Source organism: Thalia democratica, chromosome 2 (genome assembly GCF_965202585.1).
Source record: "Thalia democratica chromosome 2, ktThaDemo2.hap1.1, whole genome shotgun sequence".
In the NCBI taxonomy this organism is placed as follows: Eukaryota; Metazoa; Chordata; class Thaliacea; order Salpida; family Salpidae; genus Thalia; species Thalia democratica.
In genome coordinates this window covers 55,783,201-55,794,978 of record NC_139166.1, presented here as the reverse complement: position 1 = coordinate 55,794,978, position 11,778 = coordinate 55,783,201, and the positions used below count along the sequence as shown (strand labels likewise).

The window sequence follows — 11,778 nt, the reverse complement described above, 5'->3', positions numbered from 1 at the left end:
AATCAACTAGAATTACTGATCTGTTAATATTGATCGCTCGAACTTTTTTATTTTGACATTTAAAAGAAGACAATTTTTGATAGATTACTAACGGACTTAGAACTTATTGTTTTTTTTTTCCAAGTTTTTATCAATAAAGCTATCAGCACAAGTTTACTAAACTTTTTATTTTCTAAATAGATTCTGTTTTTTAAGTTTATTTGTGTAAAATAAAACAGTTTGCGCAAAATTGTAGTCTTTTTGTTCTTGTTTATTAAAGTTTATATTTTTAATAAATTTATAATGAATGTTTACCGTACAAAGATAACATTTATGATTAGCACAATAAGTAACAACTAAAAGTGAGTTTATGAAATTAAGTTTTGAAAAGCGAAATAATTAAAAGAATAAACTTAACCAAGTATAATGTTAAAACGTTTTTCAGATAGTAAAAGAAGTCAAATTTTATATGATACAACAGTGAATAGCATATTTAAGTTTTTAAGAGTTGTAACAACTTATAACATAAGTAATTAGAATAATTTTAGTATTTTTAAATCAAAAGAATTTAAGCTAAATTGGTTTAATTTTAGACTCAAAGAAAGACAGTTGCTCTAATAATTACAATAAATATTGTTTTAATTTTTAAATATTACTTATTTGGAGTATCAATTAATGCCTTTAAACAAGTTTTAACTTTTTATTCACACCAATAAAAAGCTTTGTGTTTGGTTTACCGTAGCATTACTTGGCAGATTTAATTTAAATTATAAAAGTTTTGCTAATGTAGTCAAACTGTAAAAATGACATAAAAAAATATAAATTTTTCGAAGTAAGTTTGTTTTTGATATTGAGTTATATGATTTATAACAAAACATCAAACATAACTACGTAGATGCAAATAATACAAGTACAAAAGAATATGATCTAATTATAAACCACAAAAACTCAATAGATACAAAAATATTGTGAAAAAGTTGAGGCAGTTTACCTTAAAAACGTAAATATTTTATTTAAAACTGCCAAATATCAAAATTAACAAATCTTATAATAATTATATATTTTATAACATAGTTATATTTTTTAATGATTGTATGTTCTATAACGACAAAGAATTTAAATTTGTTAATTTTAGTGTTTTAATATTTAAGAAGCACAATGTTCAGAACCTCCAATAAAGTTTTGCTACTAAGAGCAAAGTAGTAAAATATAGTTTTCTAGATTTGTGCTATACAAAACATCAAGCAAATCAACCAGATTTCACCGATTTTTTACAACTTTTGCGATGATTTCAATTATCTTTTTAGACTTATAATTGTTTTTCTTTTTTAATTAAAACAAAAGTACCAAAGCTGCACATTCGTCAGCAGCTTAAGGTTAAAAAAATATTTGAAAACTTTTTAACGTGGCGAACGAACTTTTAATTTAAATAATTTCAAAATAAAAAACCTCTATTATTGTTGTTTGCTTAATTAAACATGAAAATAGAGAACTTGTTTGTGTCTAAAATGCTCTTAACTAGTTATTTTACTTTTAATGTTTGATATAAAGATATTTTAACAACAGTCTGGCTAAGTAACATGATAACTTAGTTCAATTTTTTAAAATTAAAATGTTGTTTGGTTTAAATTTTAATATCATGTATAGCTTTAAACAGTTTTTAATTTACAGCTTATTTTGCTTTTATTAAAAAACATGATTAAGAATAAAAACCGATTTTGCAACAAGAAGATTATTGAGTTAGCTTATACGGGCAATATTAGTTTGTTAAATTGTTTTTATAATTTAAATATGTGAGTGTGTATTTTTAATAGTTTAATAGCAGATTAATTTATCTCAATCGTACTAAAAAACATATCTTTATTTTAAGTTTTTACATTTAGTTACAATATAATAACTTTTATTTTATAGCTTTCTTATTTAACATAAATGTTTTGAACCCGACCATATTATATTTCATACAAATTGTTTTAAACTAGTGTGATTTATTGTTTTTATGTGCTTTGTTTTCGGATAATATTTAAGCTTTATGTACGCTTTTTCTTACTAGGCTAAAATCATTTGCGTGTTATTGAACATGTAAACCAAGAATTTTGACTTAAAAATGAGACTTTTTATATAACTGGCTACAAACTTAGTAAGATTTTTACATTCGACTTAACTTCAGTTTCATCATCTAAAATCACTTTTAGCTACAGGTTTAAGAACTACAGTAGACTACCGCTTAAGTACGCACTTTTTTTGGTACGCATCACGCCTTAAGTACGCACTTATCAAGAAAGGTAGAATGTCCAACCTGCTGAGTTAGCCTAAGACTTTCACAAATTTTAAACTAGGGTGAGTAATCCTTAGTAGTCTAAGTGGCATGAAATTGTGACAGTCCTATTATTAAATGTTAATAAACTAAATACTTATGTAGTGGTTGCAGAAAAGTGAAAAGAATAATGATATTTGAGCTGTAATGCTAACAAATAAATAAATCTACATGACAAAACTAAAAACCTACAAATACAACATAGTTAAGTCATAACTTAATTTAGATGTACACACATTGATGTTTTCAAAATGTTTGGTAAACATAATGTAGTTTGGTACTTTACCTATAACAAAACAAAATATGGCTTAATATTCTTTTCTATACCATTGACTGACATTGACTTTCTATTTTAATGGTATGTATTAATTATGTAGAAACGTTTTATAGACAAAATAAATCATTTTAAAATCTAATAAAAAGTTTTGCAGATTAGAATTATGTATTAAATGTTATTTAAAATAAAAAGACTTGTTTATTTGGTTTAATTATTTAATGGCTAGTTGTAAGAAAGAAAACAAACAACTTGAGTTCATATTATACTATGTCTTCAAAAAGTACGCACTTCCCATGCTAAGTACGCACTTTTTGGTCGGGTTCAATTTGCGTACTTAAGCGGTAGTGTACTGTAATATACTGTACTAAACGAGTTTATACAAAACATTCAAGTAAAAGTCAAAATGTAAAACATTTAAGTTTATAATTAACTTGCAACAACATATTATAATAAAGAGTATAGTATTTAATTACAAATTGTTATTAAAGTGCATGTGTTAATAGTTTATTGATGTTTTACAAACCACTCTCGTATAAATATCATGTTTGTTTTTTTTTTAAGCCTATCATTCTAAAACCAATTAGTGATTTTTAAGTTAAATAACAAACATGACTTTTTAATCTTTTGATAAAGTACGTATTTAAACTAAAAAAAAATTAAATCATATAAGTATAAACCTCACTCACGCTGTTTGCTTCAAACCTCATTAACTACTTTATTTTTGATTTATTATTAAAAATAAAATAGAAAAAGTTATTTTGCCTTCTTATTAAATTGCTTGAAAAAACTATCGAATATACTGTTTAAAGGTCGTATTGACAAAATTTTCTATCAAGTTCTTAACAAATTTATACAAAATGGTCTAAAATTATAGTTTTAGCTATTAAACCTTATGTGAACGAACAGTATAATAATAAACTTATTATTAGGACTTAATTAAAGTTTATAAAAAGGTATATAATTAAAAAGTAACAAAATGTGAAGTTTTTTTTTTAAACTTCATTTACAAACGTTATTTAGTTTATTAAACATTTAGTTTCTATCTATTTACGTCTCTGATATAAATAATTTTTTTATGAAATGTAAAGTTCGTAAAAAAAATTCAGAATATGAAGTACATAAGTAAAATTAACTATTCTAAGTTAGAATAAACTGTTAAGATTAAAATTAACAATTTTGAAACAAACAACAAACCTACAACTTTAGGTTTCATTTGTTATCAATAATATAAAATATTACTTAAATTTAATTGACTTAAAAACAAGCCACTAAAAGATGGTGTAGTAAACTAATGTTTACTAGTTGTTCCTTAATGATATGCAATAAACTTCTACATGTTACCTCAAAATGTAAACATCCTGAACATAAAAAAGCACTAAACTGTTAAAAGATAATAAAAATTAAAGTTAAAGTTAAAATATTTAAATGAGTTAGTAATGATGTAACTAGGTTATTTAATAAACTTTTTCTAGGTATAATAATTTCAGATAACTTATTGGACGTGTTTGTAATAATTCTACTAAAGTTTTTGTTATATGCGGAATAATTTCAATTTGCTTATTGATTTATGAATTAAATTTATCATAATCTGTCATAATTTTTATACAAATAAGTGATAATAGATAGTTATTAAAATACTTATTTTGATTAAAAAATACTTGTTATTACAATACTAAGCATCATGAGCTGATCTAAACAGATTATAAAGTCGATTTCAAGTGAATTCCAAATTTGTTATATGTAAGAAAAAATAAAATACATTGATTGATAGAATATCGATGAACTTTCTATAAAGCTTTAAAAGTTCGTAAAAGTATAACTTTAATTTGTAAACAAGAACACAAACAAAAAGCTATAATCAGAATTGTAAAAGCAAGTTTTTGTTATAACACAAGTTCTTTTCGAAACAGTTTCCAATTTATTTTAACGACGCCCAATTAGCAAACTTTGTTAAACTTGAGGTTAAAACAAACAGACATGATAATATTTTTCATCTTTTAATTATTAACCAGTCACGTGTTACCTTGCTTGACGGGCAGGATAATGTTTATTCTCAGTTTTATCTTTGCTTACAGTTCATGTCTTTTGTTTTAATTTTATTGCTGTTTTAATAAAAGTTTTCTTTTTATGATTTAAACGGTGATTTGAATAACAACAATTTAATATTTTAGCAAAAAATCTTAATTGTTGAGTGAAAACCTCAACTCGAGCATTGAAGTTTTTGTCAGGCTTGCAGTTTCTAAACCGTGTTTTTTTATTAACATCGATTTGTTTTTGTCAAACGATAATGACTTTAAATTGATTAACATTATTTAAATAATAGCACATAATTGTTTTGAACAATCATCTTTTAAAGTTAGTTTTGTTAGAAGTTGAAAAACTTTTTCAGGTTTGATAACTTAAAATATTAACTTTAAACAAAAATATAAATAAGTTTTATATTGCAAATAAAATTACAATTTTTTTATTTTCTTTTTGTAGTTTCATTTTTACTTTCGTTTATTTTGACGTTGTGCGCTTGTTTAAGCTTTTTTTTGTTAATTGCAGTTAATTTAGTTTTTGAGCAGATCTATAATTAAGAAATAAGGTACGCTTTAAAAAATTGTTTTCCAAAATCATTTTCATAAACGACCCTTTTGCATAACATTGACGAATGACCGCCACCACTGAAAACAGTAATTTTTCTAAAAATATTTGTTGAAATAACTACTTTCTAAATATTTTTTAAAACCACCTTTCTCAAAGTTAAATAAAAAACATATATCTATAAACAGATACAGCTAAGTCATATATATTTGTATTGAAGTTTTATAGTTGACAAAAGATGTTGTTTTGTACAAATATAAGTTATAGGCTCTCAATTATTTTAAATAACTATTAAAGTAAGTTTATCAAATAATGTAAATTTAATTTGATATTTGTCAAATGCAATTAAACCCAAGTTATGATCAACTTTAAGCTTCACTTTTGTTGTAGGATTCTAAAAAACCCATAAAAACTTAGTTTAACACTTTTAATTTTGATGATGGTGTTAACAGTTTGACTGTAATTATATGTTCAACACTGTTTCTAAACTGAATAATTAACTATAATTACTTTTACGTAACAAAAAATAATAATAGTACAAAGTACATTAATAAAAAAATATACCACAGTTTAATTTATAGAGCTAATGTTAAGCACTAAATGTTTATTTAATTATATAAAAACTAGCTAAACAAATCAAACATGCAAACATTTAAGCAAATTAAGTAAAGTAGGACATTTGTTTAAAGATTAATAAACTAATAAATTTATTAACAATAAACTTCGCTGCTATCATGATTTATACAGAACTTGTATAATAATATAATACAGATATAATACATATATATGTGTTTGTTTATGTACAGTTCTATATAAAATATATCCTTCTAATTCTTACACTTCCTGTTTTTAGCAGAAGAACTGATAAAAACTGCAAATTCCTTATCTTTATTTTCAAAACTCAGTTAACACAGCTTAGGGGATTTTAGTGCTTTGTTTTTGGTAAGTATAATTTTGTATCTAAAAGCTTCTTTGTTTTTAAAACTCAGTTAGCACAAGCAAATAGTTTCTGAACAAATTTGTTTTTTAGGTATTTTTAATTACAAACAACTTTTAAACACTTGATGGCTCTGAACGACGGAGTAGTGAAGATCTGCGTCACGGTCGGCATGGCAACCTTCATGCTGACCCTCCTAACGTGCGGGATGCCGTACTGGCGGGTTTCGGACCACCAGGCGTCGGATTCCTACCTGCAGAACATCTGGTCGGTGGAGGGACTGTGGATCAGATGCACCTCCACCTACGAATACTACTCCTGCGACACCTACGACACTGCTTTGATCGGATTACCAAGTTAGTTTTAGTTTTGGGGATTTTATATTCTTGTTTCTGTAATGTCAACACAGAGCTGATCGGATCGCCCAGTTGGTTTATTTATTTATATTTAAAAAATTCTTTCTCCTGCGATACATAAGAGACTGCCCTGATCGTATTGCCAAGATACATATTTTTAGATGTTTTATTTTTGTACTATTCTTGTAATCTGAATTACCCTTTCAAGTTTTTTGATTCTTTAAATGATTTTTTTTGTGTATGAAAAATAAGGTTGTTACGAAAAAAGTTAATCAACTTTTTTAACCATTTTTAACAACACTAAAACATTTCTTTTTTGTTAGTATACTATATAAAGTATACTATATATTAAGTAACTATCATCAGCTAACAACATTTTTAACTAAATATACCATTTCAAGCATTTCTTAAATTGACATAACCAGTTTTCAGGATAACAACGGTGTTTAATGTATATACATATTGTTTTACTTTATTTTTCTTTTATCATTACATTTTTATCAATATGTTGTTCATTCCAGGGAGCATAACAAACTATAAACACTTTCAAGGATAGATAACTATAGAAATAATAAAATTCAAATAATCACCACAGGGTAGGTAACAAAACACACAATTATTTTCCAGGATACATCACGGGATTCCGGGCGCTGATGATCGTCTCGGTGATCTTCAGTTTCGCCGCAGCCTCCACGTCCGTGTTCGGGCTCAGATGCTTCCAGGCGCTGGAGGACGACCACCCCCACAAGAGGTACGTGGTTCTCGCGTCAGGGGGTTGCCATATTGCTGCAGGTTTGAATTGAAATAAATGATTATTGCTACACACTTTATAAATAAATAAGTAGTTAAGCGGCTTTGAGATAATAAAATAACCAATGCTGCAGGTTAGGAAAGTTTTGTATTTGTAAGTAAATAAATTTTTTAAAAACCTTTTTTTATTTAAGCTCAGGAGTTGTACTAATTAAACGTTAAGTCATAAAAAAGAAGTTTAAAGTACTACATTGTAGTATTTAAAATTCTCAAATAGTTTTTAGGTATGTCAATTATTTATTGTGTTTTTTTTTCTTTGTCTTATTACTATATATAATAACTACTATACTTCGAAAAAGTTGACAAAGTTTATACTTTTCACTCAACACACTTCTTCGAGTACTTTCGAAACTATCGTCAGCAAACAAGTTAAATGTAATCATTATTATATTCAAAATGCTTGCTGACGATAGTTTTAATAGTACTCCAAGTAGTATAACGAGTAAAAAGTAAAGTTTTTGTTAAAGTCATTACGTAAACTATTTTAGCTTAAAAACTTAACAATTTAAAATGATAATACATCTGGTAAGCTTGAGGACAACTAAAGCTATTTTTATTTCTAATTCAATACTATACATTTGAGTTTGAAATGGTCAAATTTTTATTAAAGTTTATATACTTTAAATATTTCATTTAGTCTATTTATTTACTGTTATTTCTCCTTTACTTTCAAAGTGTTGTAATTAAAACACTCTATTTTTAAACTGTCATAATTGGAGCCTCTCGTGTTATGTTTAAACAATTATGCCAAAGTTTTATAAACAAATCTTAAGACGAAATAAAAATAGTTACAACGATTACTCACACACCTTTTAAGACGTCATAGATTAAACATAACTCATTATGACGTCACAGGTTTGATGACCGTCTTGTGCGTGTCGTGGTACGCGGCCGAAGTCGTCAAGGAATACACGGACCCGATTTTACAAGACAGGTATGAACTGTAAATCGAACAACTTTTATCGTGTTTGTTATTAAAGCTCTACTGGCGTACTTTATAAAAAAATAAAAAAATTGTGAATGATAAACTTTTTATCTTTGATAAGCTTTAGTCTTGTAAACACAATTAGTTCGTAAACTTTAAATTTGTTTAAGTGGATGTTACTAATGTAAAATAAACTGTTTTCATTAGCTACCTTATGCATTTTTTTGTGAATACTTTTTTAATATTTCTTAAACAGTTTTGCCTAAAAGCACTATGTTGTTATTGTATTGTTTATTGAACGACAAACGTAAGCGCTCAAATTATTTGGTCCTACGACCTAGTGCACGAAAAATCCGGTTATCGAGTCGTACACCGCTTGGATACTTTTTAAAATCTTGTCCAGTACTCTATTAAACAGTTTTACTATATTGTATTCTTTTTAAAGTAAAAAAAACCTAAATAGATTTTACATACTAACTAAAGGAAGCTTTATTTTACAAGACTAGTGTAAAGTTTTTATTGCTACAATTGTTACGACTATATCATTAACATTATAATAACTTACAACTATATATCATAATTTTTGGTGTTTATTAGTAAAGCTCTACTAGCTCATTTTATAAATAAAACTGAGATTTTTATTAACAATTAACTTTTAGTCTTTTATATTTAGCTATAATCTCGTAATCATACTGGGTTCAAAACTTTAAAACTTGTTAAAGATGAAGTTATAAAAAAAGATTAATTATTTTTTCTTGTTATTCCTTATTGTGAACTTTTTTTAAATATTGATTAAAGTTATTTTGTCTAAAAGTAACATATTGTTAATAAATAGTTTTACTCTACTTTATTATTTTTAAAGTAAAACAAACCAAAAAAACTATTTGAAACTTAGAGCTTAGTTTTATCTTACTATCTAAAATTAATACATTAAATAAAAGAACACTCGAGTAAAACTAATTTAGGAATTTATAAAATAAAAGTTAAGTTTGTTAATGTTTTATTTTTTTCAACAATTAAGACAGAGAAGGCAATACTGAAAATATATCAATAACGCATGTAAAATACTTATATAGATCAAAAATAAACAAAAGTAGTTTAAAGCAGCTATAACACAAACAATGACACGTTTTTTAGATTAAAAGCTTTTTCCAACAGACAAATTATAAACACGTTAAAAATTTTTTGATACATGTCTTAATAAAAACAATAAGATTTTTTTTTACTATCTATTTATAAAAAAATTAAGTAGATGAGAAAATAATGAAAACATAAAATAAAAAACAGGCAAATGAAATACACGTTTGGAGTCTGCTTGTACCTCGGCTGGCTGGCTTCCATTTTGTCCCTGGTATCCGGCTCTCTCCTCATGTGTTGCCACATCAGGAGCGATGATGGAGACACTAGGGGGCGGTACAAACCCCCACAGACCCCGTACAAACCCCCACAGATGAGAAGCAACATACCCATGACGCAAGGCTACAACAGCGCTCGTTAGTGGATACAATTTTTTTGTGTTATTGATTTCAAAAGTGTGCGCGATTCTAGTTCAAACTGACAGTAGTTAAGTTTTGCTTAGAGAACTTTATTTAATTTAGTTATGATAAAAGCAAATTTTTACAAAAATATCTTTTTTTTACTTTTTTTGGCAACTTTTATTTAAAAAAATTTCCTTAGTAAAAATTTTCTAGTTTTCTCTAAAAATTAATGTATTTTATTATTTTACATTATAACGAGCAACTATGTTTACTAGTATTTTCTACGCTAAAGTGTTCGTGTAAAAACAGTTTTAGTTTAAAACTCAGGTCTTTAAAATCTTTAATTGAATTAAAAACTAAAGCAAAGTATTTCAGTGCGTAAGTTTTTTTAAATCTTAGCTACTCAAAAAATAGAATTTTAATCAGTTATACAATAGATAGTTTTGTAATAAACTTACTACTGAATAGTTATTTCGAAAACTGGGTATGCATTTTAGGGCACACGTTTCAAAAATACTCAAAGTGCAGTAACTATTCAGAACTAATTCAGTATTAAATTTTTTAAACAGCAATATACACGAGGGAGGAGCCGAGGAGGTCGAGAAGATATTCTGAAAACAGCAGAAGGCACTCGACTAACTACCAGCAGCAGGATCACAACACAAAAGTTCAGCTTCCCGCCGACGGATACGTTTGAAAAAAGAGAGAACTCTCACTTACTCCTGTCTCTCGTTTACTGGGTCTCTTGTATTTTGTTCTCTCGTTTGCTTAATGTTTATGTTTGCTTTCAGCTTTTGTGATTTTAGTAGAGATTAATAACTCACTTTAGTTTTTGATGAACAAAAAGAACTAAATCATTTTCTATAAATTATTTTTGTAATTTTGTTTTAACATCTGTTTTGATTGAAAATTTTGGTTTTTCAAACTAACTTTTTTTTTGTTGATTGATACATATCCTTATAAACAACTAATTATGGTAACATACAAAAGTTCGTTTTTTAATTTTTTTTATTTTTTTAATTTCTTTTAATTATTTACATAGCCTAAAAAACCTAAATTAACTTTTTCAAACCTACTAATAATTTAATAGTGTCTAAGTAATATTAAGTACAATAAGAATTTTTTTTTTAAGTCAAACCTATAATCTACCATAAAAAAACTGTCGATTAAGATATTAAAGTTTAAGTTTACAAGAGTTCGATAATAATATTTATTGTTGTATTAATGATCTATTCTATTGTTTTTTGATAGTTTTATTATTAGTTGTAAAAAGTTAATTGCACAGCTTATTTTATACCATGAACTTCAGTAACTTGTTTTACTTCTAACTTTTTTAGATTTATTAAACTATTCGACGTTAATGTAAAGCTGTTTTGTTTTTTTGTTTTTTTAATATAAACTAGCCATATACAAAATCGACAAGTTTCGATCCATATGGGTCTAAGTAATTTAAAGTTTTCAAAAATACAATACTAAGCTACATTTTAAATATAAGTAACGATCAAGAAAAACATCGGCGAAAGTTTGCGGAGCAGAAGCCTTGACTTTTGTTTGCCGTGAGACAAGCTCAAGTTTAACAAAGGGTTGATCATGCTAATTCGATCATCAGACCACAAGCTTTCGGTAGACTGAGACCGGTTTCGTCCTTATTAGGACTCATCAGTCAGTCACAACCGAAAAAAATTTACAAAAAATTTATGATGCTTTCATATAAAGCAAGCATTTGCTGGCAATGATCAGTGACGTCAGCATTTTCTTTTGCCGTGCAACGTTTAAGACATTGTTCACTAGGCAAGACATCTGGTACGCTCGTATTAAGTACGATCAACAAAAACAGCGGCAAAAGTCTGCAGAGTAGAAGTGCAAACTTAATAATAAACCAAACTTAGTGCAGTAAATAATAAAACAATTAAAAAACTGGCAACTATTTATCTCTATTTCAAAAGATTTAAGCAATTAACTACAAATTAAATAGAAACTTTTAGTGAGCAACAAACTATAAAATGCTTAATAAACTATTAAGAATTTAAATTTAAATCACATGTTATAAAACAATTAACAATTTACAATTTACAATATTAACTCTATATTTTAACAATACCTACAACAAACAAAC

At 26.4% G+C, this 11,778-nt stretch overlaps 1 protein-coding gene across 1 annotated transcript; it reads left to right on the top strand.

Moving 5' to 3' along the window:
• Window positions 1–6,220: 6,220 nt before the first annotated feature.
• LOC145828760 (claudin-4-like) lies at window positions 6,221–10,359 on the top strand. Its single transcript, XM_082936510.1, has 5 exons — window positions 6,221–6,449; window positions 7,077–7,241; window positions 8,115–8,193; window positions 9,472–9,677; window positions 10,232–10,359. The coding sequence occupies exons 1-5, from the start codon at window positions 6,221–6,223 to the stop codon at window positions 10,357–10,359; spliced, it is 807 nt and encodes a 268-aa protein (XP_082792636.1).
• Window positions 10,360–11,778: the final 1,419 nt, after the last annotated feature.